The 17171-nt window shown below is 52.9% G+C and overlaps 1 protein-coding gene across 1 annotated transcript in view; it reads left to right on the top strand.

Annotated features, from left to right (window-relative positions):
• EMILIN1 (elastin microfibril interfacer 1) overlaps positions 1-16752 on the top strand; it is a 106473-nt gene extending 89721 nt beyond the window's left edge. The window contains exons 7-8 of the mRNA XM_069728655.1: positions 4207-4341; positions 14349-16752. Coding sequence (XP_069584756.1) covers positions 4207-4341; positions 14349-14683 — 470 coding nt within the window. The 3' untranslated portion in view covers positions 14684-16752. The remainder of the gene's footprint in view (positions 1-4206; positions 4342-14348) is intronic.
• The last annotated feature ends 419 nt before the right edge of the window (positions 16753-17171 follow it).

Raw genomic sequence — 17171 nt, 5'->3', positions numbered from 1 at the left:
TAGGTCATTACATCCATGGACAGGAGATCAGCAGATGTCACCATTAGATCATTACATCCATGGACAGGAGGACAGCAGATGTCACCACTTAAATTATTACATCCATGGACAGGAGATCAGCAGATGCCACCATTAGATCATTACATCCATGGACAGGAGATCAGCAGATGTCACCATTAGATCATTACATCCATGGACAGGAGGACAGCAGATGTCACCACTAGATCATTACATCCATGGACAGGAGGACAGCAGATGTCACCACTAGATCATTACATCCATGGACAGGAGGACAGCAGATGTCACCACTAGATCATTACACCCATGGACAGGAGTTCAGCAGATGTCACCACTAGGTCATTACATCCATGGACAGGAGATCAGCAGATGTCACCATTAGATCATTACATCCATGGACAGGAGGACAGCAGATGTCACCACTTAAATTATTACATCCATGGACAGGAGATCAGCAGATGCCACCATTAGATCATTACATCCATGGACAGGAGGACAGCAGATGTCACCACTTAAATTATTACATCCATGGACAGGAGATCAGCAGATGCCACCATTAGATCATTACATCCATGGACAGGAGATCAGCAGATGTCACCATTAGATCATTATATCCATGGACAGATCAGCAGATGTCACCACTAGATCATTACACCCATGGACAGGAGTTCAGCAGATGTCACCACTAGGTCATTACATCCATGGACAGGAGATCAGCAGATGTCACCATTAGATCATTACATCCATGGACAGGAGGACAGCAGATGTCACCACTTAAATTATTACATCCATGGACAGGAGATCAGCAGATGCCACCATTAGATCATTACATCCATGGACAGGAGATCAGCAGATGTCACCATTAGATCATTACATCCATGGACAGGAGGACAGCAGATGTCACCACTAGATCATTACATCCATGGACAGGAGGACAGCAGATGTCACCACTAGATCATTACACCCATGGACAGGAGTTCAGCAGATGTCACCACTAGGTCATTACATCCATGGACAGGAGATCAGCAGATGTCACCATTAGATCATTACATCCATGGACAGGAGGACAGCAGATGTCACCACTTAAATTATTACATCCATGGACAGGAGATCAGCAGATGCCACCATTAGATCATTACATCCATGGACAGGAGGACAGCAGATGTCACCACTTAAATTATTACATCCATGGACAGGAGATCAGCAGATGTCACCATTAGATCATTACATCCATGGACAGGAGGACAGCAGATGCCACCATTAGATCATTACATCCAATGACAGGAGATCAGCAGATGTCACCACTAGATCATTACATCCATGGACAGGAGGACAGCAGATGTCACCACTAGATCATTACATCCAATGACAGGAGATCAGCAGATGTCACCACTAGATCATTATATCCATGGACAGGAGGACAGCAGATGTCACCACTTAAATTATTACATCCATGGACAGGAGATCAGCAGATGTCACCATTAGATCATTACATCCATGGACAGGAGGACAGCAGATGCCACCATTAGATCATTACATCCATGGACAGGAGGACAGCAGATGTCACCACTAGATCATTACATCCATGGACAGGAGATCAGCAGATGTCACCACTAGATCATTACATCCATGGACAGGAGATCAGCAGATGTCACCACTAGGTCATTAGATCCATGGACAGGAGATCAGCAGATGTCACCATTAGATCATTACATCCATGGACAGGAGGACAGCAGATGCCACCATTAGATCATTACATCCATGGACAGGAGGACAGCAGATGTCACCACTAGATCATTACATCCATGGACAGGAGATCAGCAGATGTCACCACTAGATCATTACATCCATGGACAGGAGATCAGCAGATGTCACCACTAGGTCATTAGATCCATGGACAGGAGATCAGCAGATGTCACCACTAGATCATTACATCCATGGACAGGAGATCAGCAGATGTCACCATTAGATCATTACATCCATGGACAGGAGATCAGCAGATGTCACCATTAGATCATTACATCCATGGACAGGAGGACAGCAGATGTCACCACTTAAATTATTACATCCATGGACAGGAGATCAGCAGATGTCACCATTAGATCATTACATCCATGGACAGGAGGACAGCAGATGCCACCATTAGATCATTACATCCATGGACAGGAGGACAGCAGATGTCACCACTAGATCATTACATCCATGGACAGGAGATCAGCAGATGTCACCACTAGATCATTACATCCATGGACAGGAGATCAGCAGATGTCACCACTAGGTCATTAGATCCATGGACAGGAGATCAGCAGATGTCACCATTAGATCATTACATCCATGGACAGGAGATCAGCAGATGTCACCATTAGATCATTACATCCATGGACAGGAGGACAGCAGATGTCACCACTAGATCATTACATCCATGGACAGGAGATCAGCAGATGTCACCATTAGATCATTACATCCATTGACAGGAGGACAGCAGATGTCACCACTTAAATTATTACATCCATGGACAGGAGATCAGCAGATCTCACCATTAGATCATTACATCCATGGACAGGACATCAGCAGATGCCACCATTAGATCATTACATCCATGGACAGGAGGACAGCAGATGTCACCACTAGATCATTACACCCATGGACAGGAGATCAGCAGATATCACCACTAGATCTATGGACAGGAGGACAGCAGATGTCACCACTAGATCTATGGACAGGAGGACAGCAGATGTCACCACTAAATCTATGGACAGGAGATCAGCAGATGTCACCACTAGATCATTACATCCATGGACAGGAGGACAGCAGATGTCACCACTAGATCATTACATCCATGGACAGGAGATCAGCAGATGTCACCATTAGATCATTACATCCATGGACAGGAGGACAGCAGATGTCACCACTTAAATTATTACATCCATGGACAGGAGATCAGCAGATGTCACCATTAGATCATTACATCCATGGACAGGACATCAGCAGATGCCACCATTAGATCATTACATCCATGGACAGGAGGACAGCAGATGTCACCACTAGATCATTACATCCATGGACAGGAGATCAGCAGATATCACCACTAGATCTATGGACAGGAGGACAGCAGATGTCACCACTAGATCTATGGACAGGAGGACAGCAGATGTCACCACTAGATCTATGGACAGGAGATCAGCAGATGTCACCACTAGATCATTACATCCATGGACAGATCAGCAGATATCATCAGTAGATCATTACATCCATGGACAGGAGATCAGCAGATGTCACCACTAGATCATTACATCCATGGACAGGAGATCAGCAGATATCACCACTAGATCTATGGACAGGAGGACAGCAGATGTCACCACTAGATCTATGGACAGGAGGACAGCAGATGTCACCACTAGATCTATGGACAGGAGATCAGCAGATGTCACCACTAGATCATTACATCCATGGACAGATTATTATTATTATTATTATTTATTATTATAGCGCCATTTATTCCATGGCGCTTTACATGTGAGGAGGGGTATACATAATAAAACAAGTACAATAATCTTGAAAAATACAAGTCACAACTGGTACAGGAGGAGAGAGGACCCTGCCCGCGAGGGCTCACAATCTACAAGGGATGGGTGAGGATACAGTAGGTGAGGGTAGAGCTGGCCAGATCAGCAGATATCATCAGTAGATCATTACATCCATGGACAGGAGATCAGCAGATGTCACCACTAGATCATTACATCCATGGACAGGAGATCAGCAGATATCACCACTAGATCTATGGACAGGAGGACAGCAGATGTCACCACTAGATCTATGGACAGGAGGACAGCAGATGTCACCACTAGATCTATGGACAGGAGGACAGCAGATGTCACCACTAGATCTATGGACAGGAGATCAGCAGATGTCACCACTAGATCATTACATCCATGGACAGATCAGCAGATATCATCAGTAGATCATTACATCCATGGACAGGAGATCAGCAGATGTCACCACTAGATCATTACATCCATGGATAGGAGGACAGATTACTACTTACTTAATATTTTCTGGCAGATATCAGAGCTTATGGACTCATCTATGCCATGATCATCTATATGTTGCGCGTTTTACAATCATGGACGATAATGAAATGATCGTGTTTTTGTGCGTGATCTGTAGAACATCTGTTTGTGATTTTAGGTCCCATCGGATTACTTCCAGATGTTCCATACATCTCCTTCTCGTCTGCTCTCACCTACCCATTAACAGAGCCTGGAACTATAGCTTTTGACAAACTCTTGGTAAATGATGGGAACGCCTACGATGCATCCACAGGTGAGCAATGGCTTCCTCGAGTAAGATCTTAGTGTCCAGACATTACATCACCTTCATGGCCGAAAGTGTTGGCACCCTGGAAATTGTTCCAGAACATGAAGTATTTCTCACAGAACATTATTACAATTGCACAGATTTTGTTATACTCCGGTTTATTTCCTTTTCCATTTCAATGGTGCCGTGACTATTGATCATCCCAGGACGGCAGTCACATCACCTGTTCCATCTCCTGCTTCTCGAGACCTTGGGCCACCAGAAATGTGAGGTGGAACCTGCAGTTTGTTCTGGTTTTTCAATTCACATTTTTATATTCTCCATGTTCCTGAGTAAATTTCTATTTTTGATGGGATGTCAAAGTTGTTTTGTGCTGTCTTGGCCAAATAACTCCCCTTACTTATAGTTCCTCTATGAAGTCCCATACGCCGAGAGACAACCTGCAGCTGCATCCCCCTCCTACCCATCTACTTGTTATTATACTACCCATGCCCAGATCTTTAGTCAGTAAGGTGGCTCCAAAGTATTTGTAGAGATTTGACTTCAGGCATGGAGGGGACATCTGGCTTCAGGCAGGGAGGAGGATATGACTACAGGCATGGAGGGGACATCTGGCTTCAGGCAGGGAGGAGGATATGACTACAGGCATGGAGGGGACATCTGGCTTCAGGCAGGGAGGAGGATATGACTACAGGCATGAGGGGACTTCTGGCTTCAGGCAGGGAGGAGGATATGGCTACAGGCATGGAGGGGGCTTCTGGCTTCAGGCAGGGAGGAGGATATGGCTACAGGCATGGAGGGGGCTCCTGGCTTCAGGCAGGGAGGAGGATATGGTTACAGGCATGAAGGGGGCTTCTGGCTTCAGGCAGGGAGGAGGATATGGCTACAGGCATGGAGGGGGCTTCAGGCAGGGAGGAGGATATGGCTACAGGCATGGAGGGGGCTTCTGGCTTCAGGCAGGGAGGAGGATATGGCTACAGGCATGGAGGGGGCTCCTGGTAGGGAGGAGGATATGGCTACAGGCATGGAGGGGGCTTCTGGTAGGGAGGAGGATATGGCTACAGGCATGGAGGGGGCTTCTGGTAGGGAGGAGGATATGGCTACAGGCATGGAGGGGGCTTCTGGCTTCAGGCAGGGAGGAGGATATGGCTACAGGCATGGAGGGGGCTTCTGGCTTCAGGCAGGGAGGAGGATATGGTTACAGGCATGGAGGGGGCTCCTGGCTTCAGGCAGGGAGGAGGATATGGTTACAGGCATGAAGGGGGCTTCAGGTAGGGAGGAGGATATGGTTACAGGCATGGAGGGGGCTTCTGGTAGGGAGGAGGATATGGCTACAGGCATGGAGGGGGCTTCTGGCTTCAGGTAGGGAGGAGGATATGGCTACAGGCATGGAGGGGGCTTCTGGCTTCAGGCAGGGAGGAGGAAATGGCTACAGGCATGGAGGGGGCTTCTGGTAGGGAGGAGGATATGGCTACAGGCATGGAGGGGGCTTCTGGCTTCAGGTAGGGAGGAGGATATGGCTACAGGCATGGAGGGGGCTTCTGGCTTCAGGCAGGGAGGAGGATATGGCTACAGGCATGGAGGGGGCTTCTGGTAGGGAGGAGGATATGGCTACAGGCATGGAGGGGACTTCTGGCTTCAGGCAGGGAGGAGGATATGGTTACAGGCATGGAGGGGGCTTCTGGCTTCAGGCAGGGAGGAGGATATGGCTACAGGCATGGAGGGGGCTTCTGGCTTCAGGCAGGGAGGAGGATATGGTTACAGGCATGGAGGGGACTTCTGGCTTCAGGCAGGGAGGAGGATATGGTTACAGGCATGGAGGGGACATCTGGCTTCAGGCAGGGAGGAGGATATGACTACAGGCATGAGGGGACTTCTGGCTTCAGGCAGGGAGGAGGATATGGTTACAGGCATGGAGGGGGCTTCTGGCTTCAGGCAGGGAGGAGGATATGGCTACAGGCATGGAGGGGGCTCCTGGCTTCAGGCAGGGAGGAGGATATGGTTACAGGCATGAAGGGGGCTTCAGGTAGGGAGGAGGATATGGTTACAGGCATGGAGGGGGCTTCTGGTAGGGAGGAGGATATGGCTACAGGCATGGAGGGGGTTTCTGGCTTCAGGTAGGGAGGAGGATATGGTTACAGGCATGGAGGGAGCTTCTGGCTTCAGGTAGGGAGGAGGATATGGCTACAGGCATGGAGGGGGCTTCAGGCAGGGAGGAGGATATGGCTACAGGCATGGAGGGGGCTTCTGGCTTCAGGCAGGGAGGAGGATATGGCTACAGGCATGGAGGGGGCTTCTGGTAGGGAGGAGGATATGGCTACAGGCATGGAGGGGACTTCTGGCTTCAGGCAGGGAGGAGGATATGGCTACAGGCATGGAGGGGGCTCCTGGCTTCAGGCAGGGAGGAGGATATGGTTACAGGCATGAAGGGGGCTTCAGGTAGGGAGGAGGATATGGTTACAGGCATGGAGGGGGCTTCTGGTAGGGAGGAGGATATGGCTACAGGCATGGAGGGGGCTTCTGGCTTCAGCTAGGGAGGAGGATATGGCTACAGGCATGGAGGGGGCTTCTGGCTTCAGGCAGGGAGGAGGATATGGCTACAGGCATGGAGGGGGCTTCTGGTAGGGAGGAGGATATGGCTACAGGCATGGAGGGGGCTTCTGGCTTCAGGTAGGGAGGAGGATATGGCTACAGGCATGGAGGGGGCTTCTGGCTTCAGGCAGGGAGGAGGATATGGCTACAGGCATGGAGGGGGCTTCTGGTAGGGAGGAGGATATGGCTACAGGCATGGAGGGGACTTCTGGCTTCAGGCAGGGAGGAGGATATGGTTACAGGCATGGAGGGGGCTTCTGGCTTCAGGCAGGGAGGAGGATATGGTTACAGGCATGGAGGGGGCTCGTGGCTTCAGGCAGGGAGGAGGATATGGTTACAGGCATGGAGGGGGCTTCTGGTAGGGAGGAGGATATGGCTACAGGCATGGAGGGGGCTTCTGGCTTCAGGTAGGGAGGAGGATATGGTTACAGGCATGGAGGGGGCTTCTGGTTTTAGGCAGGGAGGAGGATATGGTTACAGGCATGGAGGGGGCTTCTGGCTTCTGGTAGGGAGGAGGATATGGCTACAGGCATGGAGGGGGCTTCTGGCTTCAGTTAGGGAGGAGGATATGGCTACAGGCATTGAGGGGGCTTCTGGCTTCAGGCAGGGAGGAGGATATGGCTACAGGCATGGAGGGGGCTTCTGGTAGGGAGGAGGATATGGCTACAGGCATGGAGGGGGCTTCTGGCTTCAGGTAGGGAGGAGGATATGGCTACAGGCATGGAGGGGGCTTCTGGCTTCAGGCAGGGAGGAGGATATGGTTACAGGCATGGAGGGGGCTTCTGGTAGGGAGGAGGATATGGCTACAGGCATGGAGGGGGCTTCTGGCTTCAGGTAGGGAGGAGGATATGGTTACAGGCAAGGAGGGGGCTTCTGGCTTCAGGCAGGGAGGAGAATATGGCTACAGGCATGGAGGGGGCTTCTGGCTTCAGGCAGGGAGGAGGATATGGTTACAGGCATGGAGGGGGCTTCTGGTAGGGAGGAGGATATGGCTACAGGCATGGAGGGGGCTTCTGGCTTCAGGTAGGGAGGAGGATATGGTTACAGGCATGGAGGGGGCTTCTGGTTTTAGGCAGGGAGGAGGATATGGTTACAGGCATGGAGGGGGCTTCTGGCTTCAGGCAGGGAGGAGGATATGGTTACAGGTATGGAGGGGGCTCCTGGCTTCAGGCAGGGAGGAGGATATGGTTACAGGCATGAAGGGGGCTTCAGGTAGGGAGGAGGATATGGTTACAGGCATGGAGGGGGCTTCTGGTAGGGAGGAGGATATGGCTACAGGCATGGAGGGGGCTTCTGGCTTCAGGTAGGGAGGAGGATATGGTTACAGGCATGGAGGGGGCTTCTGGCTTCAGGCAGGGAGGAGAATATGGCTACAGGCATGGAGGGGGCTTCTGGCTTCAGGCAGGGAGGAGGATATGGTTACAGGCATGGAGGGGGCTTCTGGTAGGGAGGAGGATATGGCTACAGGCATGGAGGGGGCTTCTGGCTTCAGGTAGGGAGGAGGATATGGTTACAGGCATGGAGGGGGCTTCTGGTAGGGAGGAGGATATGGCTACAGGCATGGAGGGGGCTTCTGGCTTCTGGTAGGGAGGAGGATATGGCTACAGGCATGGAGGGGGCTTCAGGCATGGAGGAGGATATGGCTACAGGCATGGAGGGGGCTTCTGGCTTCAGGCAGGGAGGAGGATATGGCTACAGGCATGGAGGGGGCTTCTGGCTTCAGGCAGGGAGGAAGATATGGTTACAGGCATGGAGGGGGCTACTGGCTTCAGGTAGGGAGGAGGATATGGCTACAGGCATGGAGGGGGCTTCTGGCTTCAGGCAGGGAGGAGGATATGGCTACAGGCATGGAGGGGGCTTCTGGCTTCAGGTAGGGAGGAGGATATGGCTACAGGCATGGAGGGGGCTTCTGGTAGGGAGGAGGATATGGCTACCGGCATGGAGGGGGCTTCAGGCAGGGAGGAGGATATGGCTACAGGCATGGAGGGGGCTTCTGGCTTCAGGCAGAGAGGAGGATATGGCTACAGGCATGGAGGGGGCTTCTGGCTTCTGGTAGGGAGGAGGATATGGCTACAGGCATGGAGGGGGCTTCTGGCTTCAGGTAAGGAGGAGGATATGGCTACAGGCATGGAGGGGGCTTCTGGCTTCAGGCAGGGAGGAGGATATGGTTACAGGCATGGAGGGGGCTTCTGGTAGGGAGGAGGATATGGCTACAGGCATGGAGGGGGCTTCTGGCTTCAGGTAGGGAGGAGGATATGGCTACAGGCATGGAGGGGGCTTCTGGCTTCAGGCAGGGAGGAGGATATGGTTACAGGCATGGAGGGGGCTTCTGGTAGGGAGGAGGATATGGCTACAGGCATGGAGGGGGCTTCTGGCTTCAGGTAGGGAGGAGGATATGGTTACAGGCATGGAGGGGGCTTCTGGTTTTAGGCAGGGAGGAGGATATGGTTACAGGCATGGAGGGGGCTTCTGGTAGGGAGGAGGATATGGCTACAGGCATGGAGGGGGCTTCAGGCAGGGAGGAGGATATGGCTACAGGCATGGAGGGGGCTTCTGGTAGGGAGGAGGATTTGGCTACAGGCATGGAGGGGGCTTCTGGCTTCAGGCAGGGAGGAGGATATGGCTACAGGCATGGAGGGGGCTTCTGGTAGGGAGGAGGATTTGGCTACAGGCATGGAGGGGGCTTCTGGCTTCAGGCAGGGAGGAGGATATGGCTACAGGCATGGAGGGGGCTTCTGGTAGGGAGGAGGATATGGCTACAGGCATGGAGGGGGCTTCTGGCTTCAGGTAGGGAGGAGGATATGGCTACAGGCATGGAGGGGGCTTCAAGCAGGGAGGAGGATATGGCTACAGGCATGGAGGGGGCTTCTGGCTTCAGGCAGGGAGGAGGATATGACTACAGGCATGGATGGGGCTTCTGGCTTCAGGTAGGGAGGAGGATATGGCTACAGGCATGGAGGGGGCTTCTGGCTTCAGGTAGGGAGGAGGATATGGCTACAGGCATGGAGGGGGCTTCTGGCTTCAGGTAGGGAGGAGGATATGGCTACAGGCATGGAGGGGGCTTCTGGCTTCAGGCAGGGAGGAGGATATGGTTAGAGGCATGGAGGGGCTTCTGGCTTCAGGCAGGGAGGAGGATATGACTACAGGCATGGAGGGGGCTTCTGGCTTCAGGCAGGGAGGAGGATATAGTTACAGGCATGGAGGGGGCTTCTGGCTTCAGGCAGGGAGGAGGATATGGTTACAGGCATGGAGGGGGCTTCTGGCTTCAGGCAGGGAGGAGGATATGGTTACAGGCATGGAGGGGGCTTCTGGTAGGGAGGAGGATATGGCTACAGGCATGGAGGGGGCTTCTGGCTTCAGGTAGGGAGGAGGATATGGCTACAGGCATGAAGGGGGCTTCTGGTAGGGAGGAGGATATGGCTACAGGCATGGAGGGGGCTTCTGGCTTCAGGCAGGGAGGAGGATATGGTTACAGGCATGGAGGGGGCTTCTGGTAGGGAGGAGGATATGGCTACAGGCATGGAGGGGGCTTCTGGCTTCAGGTAGGGAGGAGGATATGGTTACAGGCATGGAGGGGGCTTCTGGCTTCAGGTAGGGAGGAGGATATGGCTACAGGCATGGAGGGGGCTTCAAGCAGGGAGGAGGATATGGCTACAGGCATGGAGGGGGCTTCTGGCTTCAGGCAGGGAGGAGGATATGACTACAGGCATGGATGGGGCTTCTGGCTTCAGGTAGGGAGGAGGATATGGCTACAGGCATGGAGGGGGCTTCTGGCTTCAGGTAGGGAGGAGGATATGGCTACAGGCATGGAGGGGGCTTCTGGCTTCAGGTAGGGAGGAGGATATGGCTACAGGCATGGAGGGGGCTTCTGGCTTCAGGCAGGGAGGAGGATATGGTTAGAGACATGGAGGGGCTTCTGGCTTCAGGCAGGGAGGAGGATATGACTACAGGCATGGAGGGGGCTTCTGGCTTCAGGCAGGGAGGAGGATATAGTTACAGGCATGGAGGGGGCTTCTGGCTTCAGGCAGGGAGGAGGATATGGTTACAGGCATGGAGGGGGCTTCTGGCTTCAGGCAGGGAGGAAGATATGACTACAGGCATGGAGGGGGCTTCTGGCTTCAGGCAGGGAGGAGGATATGGCTACAGGCATGGAGGGGGCTTCTGGCTTCTGGTAGGGAGGAGGATATGGTTACAGGCATGGAGGGGGCTTCTGGTAGGGAGGAGGATATGGTTACAGGCATGGAGGGGGCTTCTGGTAGGGAGGAGGATATGGTTACATGCATGGAGGGGGCTTCTGGTAGGGAGGAGGATATGGTTACAGGCATGGAGGGGGCTTCTGGCTTCAGGCAGGGAGGAGGATATGGCTACAGGCATGGAGGGGGCTTCTGGCTTCTGGTAGGGAGCAGGATATGGTTACAGGCATGGAGGGGGCTTCTGGTAGGGAGGAGGATATGGTTACAGGCATGGAGGGGGGCTTCTGGTAGGGAGGAGGATATGGCTACAGGCATGGAGGGGGCTTCTGGCTTCAGGTAGGGAGGAGGATATGGCTACAGGCATGGAGGGGGCTTCTGGCTTCAGGCAGGGAGGAGGATATGGTTACATGCATGGAGGGGGCTTCTGGCTTCAGGCAGGGAGGAGGATATGGTTACAGGCATGGAGGGGGCTTCTGGTAGGGAGGAGGATATGGTTGCAGGCATGGAGGGGGCTTCTGGCTTCAGGCAGGGAGAAGGATATGGCTACAGGCATGGAGGAAGCTTCTGGTAGGGAGGAGGATATGGTTACAGGCATGGAGGGGGCTTCTGGTAGGGAGGAGGATATGGTTACAGGCATGGAGGGGGCTTCTGGTAGGGAGGAGGATATGGTTACAGGCATGGAGGGGGCTTCTGGCTTCAGGCAGGGAGGAGGATATGGCTACAGGCATGGAGGGGGCTTCTGGCTTCAGGCCGGGAGGAGGATATGGCTACAGGCATGGAGGGGGCTTCTGGCTTCAGGCAGGGAGGAGGATATGGCTACAGGCATGGAGGGGGCTCCTGGCTTCAGGCACAGAGGGGCTGCTGGCTCCAGGGAGGGAGGAGGATATGGCTACAGGCATGGAGGGGGCTTCTGGCTTCAGGCATGGAGGAGGATATGGTTACAGGCATGGAGGGGGCTTCTGGCTTCAGGTAGGGAGGAGGATATGGCTTCAAGAAGCAAAGGGGCTACTTGGTACAGGCAGGGAGGAGGCTATGGCTTCAGGCTTGGAGGAGGCTACAGAGTTCAGGCAGGGAGGAGGCTATGGCTTCAGGCTTGGAGGAGGCTATGGCTTCAGGCAGGGAGGAGGCTATGGCTTCAGGCAGGGAGGAGGCTATGGCTTCAGGCAGGGAGGAGGCTATGGCTCCAGGCAGGGAGGAGGCTATGGCTTCAGGCAGGGAGGAGGCTATGGCTTCAGGCTTGGAGGAGGCTACAGACTTCAGGCAGGGAGGAGGATATGGCTACAGGCATGGAGGGGGCTTCTGGCTTCAGGTAGGGAGGAGGATATGGCTACAGGCATGGAGGGGGCTTCTGGCTTCAGGCAGGGAGGAGGATATGGCTACAGGCATGGACGAGGCTATGGCTTCAGGCTTGGAGGAGGCTATGGCTTCAGGCAGGGAGGAGGCTATGGCTTCAGGCAGGGAGGAGGCTATGGCTTCAGGCAGGGAGGAGGCTATGACTTCAGGCTTGGAGGAGGCTACAGACTTCAGGCAGGGAGGAGGATATGGCTACAGTCATGGAGGGGGCTTCTGGCTTCAGGTAGGGAGGAGGATATGGCTACAGGCATGGAGGGGGTTTCTGGCTTCAGGCAGGGAGGAGGACATGGCTACAGGCATGGAGGAGGCTATGGCTTCAGGCTTGGAGGAGGCTATGGCTTCAGGCAGGGAGGAGGCTATGGCTTCAGGCAGGGAGGAGGCTATGGCTTCAGGCTTGGAGGAGGCTATGGCTTCAGGCCGGGAGGAGGATATGGTTACAGGCATGGAGGGGGCTTCTGGCTCCAGGCACAGGGGGGCTGCCGGCTTCAGGCAGGGAGGAGGCTATGGCTTCAGGCAGGGAGGAGGCTATGGCTACAGGCATGGAGGAGGCTATGGCTTCAGGCCGGGAGGAGGATATGGTTACAGGCATGGAGGGGGCTTCTGGCTCCAGGCACAGGGGGGCTGCCGGCTTCAGGCAGGGAGGAGGCTATGGCTTCAGGCAGGGAGGAGGCTATGGCTACAGGCATGGAGGAGGCTATGGCTTCAGGCCGGGAGGAGGATATGGTTACAGGCATGGAGGGGGCTTCTGGCTCCAGGCACAGGGGGGCTGCCGGCTTCAGGCAGGGAGGAGGCTATGGCTTCAGGCAGGGAGGAGGCTATGGCTACAGGCATGGAGGAGGCTATGGCTTCAGGCCGGGAGGAGGATATGGTTACAGGCATGGAGGGGGCTTCTGGCTCCAGGCACAGGGGGGCTGCCGGCTTCAGGCAGGGAGGAGGCTATGGCTTCAGGCAGGGAGGAGGCTATGGCTACAGGCATGGAGGAGGCTATGGCTTCAGGCCGGGAGGAGGATATGGTTACAGGCATGGAGGGGGCTTCTGGCTCCAGGCACAGGGGGGCTGCCGGCTTCAGGCAGGGAGGAGGCTATGGCTTCAGGCAGGGAGGAGGCTATGGCTACAGGCATGGAGGAGGCTATGGCTTCAGGCCGGGAGGAGGATATGGTTACAGGCATGGAGGGGGCTTCTGGCTCCAGGCACAGGGGGGCTGCCGGCTTCAGGCTTGGAGGAGGCTATGGCTTCAGGCAGGGAGGAGGCTATGGCTACAGGCAGGGAGGAGGCTATGGCTTCAGGCTTGGAGGAGGCTACAGACTTCAGGCTTGGAGGAGGCTACAGACTTCAGGCAGGGAGGAGGCTATGGCTTCAGGCTTGGAGGAGGCTACAGGCTTCAGGCTTGGAGGAGGCTACAGACTTCAGGCTTGGAGGAGGCTACAGGCTTCAGGCAGGGAGGAGGCTATGGCTTCAGGCTTGGAGGAGGCTACAGACTTCAGGCTTGGAGGAGGCTACAGACTTCAGGCACGCACGGCACTACAGACTGCAGTGAGAGAATTCTTCCGACTGCAGAGAGGAAAAGGCAGCGACTATCAGGAAATAGGGCTACAGACAGGGCAGAGGGGGCTGTGGGCAGAGAAATGGGGCAACATCTCTGACTAATTGATAATAGAGTGAAACATTGATCTCAATTTTCAGAATTTTTCATTCCTTTAGTCATCAAGTCAATAGAATGGATTGTGATGGATCCTGTACGGAAACCCCTGATGTTGTCAGATCCTGGCGGAGACTGGCAATGTTTTGTCATCAGTCATCATCTATTGGCGCTCCTGACTCTTCCCTATTGACCATGTAGAGTCCTTTCAGTGATCACGCCCTTTCTCTCGGCAGGTATATTCACAGCACCGGTTGCGGGACGATATTACTTCAGTGCCATTTTGACTGGCTACAAAGATGAGAAGATTGAAGCTGTCCTCTCCAAGTCAAACACAGGCATTGCACGTGTGGACTCGGCCGGCTACCAGCCCGAGGGCCTTGAGAATAAGCCTCTGGTGGAGAACAAGACGCCTCCTGGCTCACTGGCCGTCTTCAACATCATTCTGCAGCTGACTGCCGGGGATACCATCTGTGTTGACCTGGTGACTGGGCGTCTGGCCTTTTCTGATGAGCCCCTGACTATATTTAATGGATTTCTCCTGTATGAGGGAGAAGTAGAGCTGGACTAGACCACATTGGTTCCTTCTGAGGAGCTTGTTCTCTGTGTAAGAGGAAGGACACTGAGATTCCATCTTCAGTTTGAATACTGTACAGTTGTGACAGCTGTAAGGCTCAAGAAAACTATGGGAGGACCCCGTAAGTTCGGATACTGGGCCCTGGAGAGGACTGCGGCAAGGAGCTGCACCGAATCTGTGATATCAGTATTAGCACCACATTGTACCTCACTCATCCAGTAACCACCATGATAAAACCACTTACAGATCCCATCACCACCACTCCCACAACTCAAACATCCAGTGACTGGCCGTCTATATAGCCATGTGAACCTCATAGCGGTGGAGTCAGTCATCACTAGTTTCCTGCCATGGTGACATCTGCTGAGGAAGCGTCGGCCTGTCATAACATGATGAACATCAAAAAGTGTAATGCTGAGGGGGTCAATGTTCTTGTGTGTGACCATCTGCATGGAACACGCCTCATGTTAAAGAGGTTTTCTTAGGACTTCTATGTCCCTTCCATCGTGAAGGGTCGACAGCTAGCAACCTGCAGAGATAGCCATGTCGGTGAATAAACTGGAAAGTCATCGTGCATGTGTGACCACCTGTCTGGTAAAGAGAGAGAGGCCTTCTCGGGTTTGACCTCAGTAGGGTGCCTAGATCTGAGACACATCGCCTGACGTCCGAAAACTCCTTTTCCATATAGTAGTGAAGAGCAGAGAATATTCACAGTAACCGAATATTCACAGTAACCCCATTGTCTCAGTCTGCGGCCCCTACTTGACCTCCGTTGACTTAATGAGCAGGATGTATTACGAGTTGTATCTCACACAGCCGCCACTGAAGCTTTTCACTCCGCCTATTAGAAGATTCCCTGTCCAGCACCCTAAACACAGATCTGAGCACCCGACATCTGCACCCTGCAGAATACCCTATTTATGTATTTATACAGAAGCATGAGCCCTCGTTCTCCTCGTCTGTCCCCGAATAAATGGTTACCACCTGCTTACATCTCATTCATTGTTGCCTTCAGTCATCACCCCATTAAGGACCCCATAAAAAAAAGGAATGGAGAGACAAAAATACCATTTCCTCAAAATGCTACAGATACCACATTGTATGTAAACGTCTGAATAATTACGAGAAGCCACCATAGGTGGTGTGTGGGGTGGAGGTCGTAGGCGCATCCTGTTCTCAGCTACAATCTAGGCACCATAACTATGACCCTTGCTGTCACGGTAGAAATGACATGTACACTCCCAGGGAAAAGACTAAATAGTCACTTAGTTCTGGACATGTGCCGTAACAGGTAGGGAAATGTTCAGCCCACCATCTCTCATGGGCTGAAGTCTCAGCAACAGTGAGGTTCCTGCTCTCACCGTGGACACCGGTGGTAATCTTCTCCAGGACAGAAGCAACAAACGGTGAGAACATGCTAATTGCCCCGCATTATATACCCCTACAATATCATCATTGGAGCAGTTGTCAGTGATTCCGACAGAATTAGTGGTAGAAACATCTTGGCCAGGAAGTGGAGACCTCCTCCATCATGGTGGGATCCACTTACTGCTGTTACATCTGTTACAGGAAGCAGTAGGGCATTCGGACAATTTTTTGTGGCGCTCTACAAGTGAAGGGGATATGGTTTTCAAGGGAAAATAAATTAAGGGAACCCATGTTCTACGAGGGAAGAAGAGCATGGGCCACAAGGGGAGATGCGGAGTGACACACTTTTTCTATGTTTTGGTACTATGCTTTGTTTCTCCCTGTATCGTACAATGTAATGTCACCACAGTCCATGACACATAAGGTTCACAGTTCTGCCGACAATAAAACGTCATCTTCTCACATTCACAATACACAAGGAAGGGCTGACCACCATGTAACCGCGTCACTCTGCTGCTCTTGTGTGCTGTCATTTTATGTTAACCCCCAGGATCTGCTGAGCTAGGATCTACTGTGACCTGAACACAACTTTCTTGAACGCCGGATGTCAAGCCATTTTCTTATTATTGTTATCCTTTATTGTATAGATTTGGATTTTCAATAAAGTTTATTGTAAAATAAAACACACAAATCAACTTGTCTGATGGAAACTGCGGAGATACGGGGGTCAGTGGATGCTCTAATCCACTGGCCTGAGATCGCATTGACCAGGGCTCATCCCACCGAATGTCCGCTCTCCTTTTACCTTGGGCATAATACTACTCAGACAACACAGGGTGAGGGTAACACAGTGTGCCAATACTTTACTGAACCACAAAACAGGCAATAACACGTAGAACAGTCCCAGCACAGTACCCAAGATGGTGCAAAATTACAGTCTCACCCTTCCGCTGACTTGCCTGGATTATAGCAGTTGCAGCTTCAGAGCTTCCAGGGCCGACTACCCTACCTGTGGCAAGCAGAGAGAGGAGATAACGACAAGCTAAGGAAGCTGACAGAGAGCATGGAGATGTGTGGCAATGGTGACATGATTGTCCGAACCAGGATTTTTCAG

The sequence above is a fragment of the Ranitomeya imitator genome, chromosome 5 (genome assembly GCF_032444005.1).
Source record: "Ranitomeya imitator isolate aRanImi1 chromosome 5, aRanImi1.pri, whole genome shotgun sequence".
NCBI classification, from domain to species: domain Eukaryota; kingdom Metazoa; phylum Chordata; class Amphibia; order Anura; family Dendrobatidae; genus Ranitomeya; species Ranitomeya imitator.
This window is presented reverse-complemented; position numbering and strand designations above follow the sequence as displayed.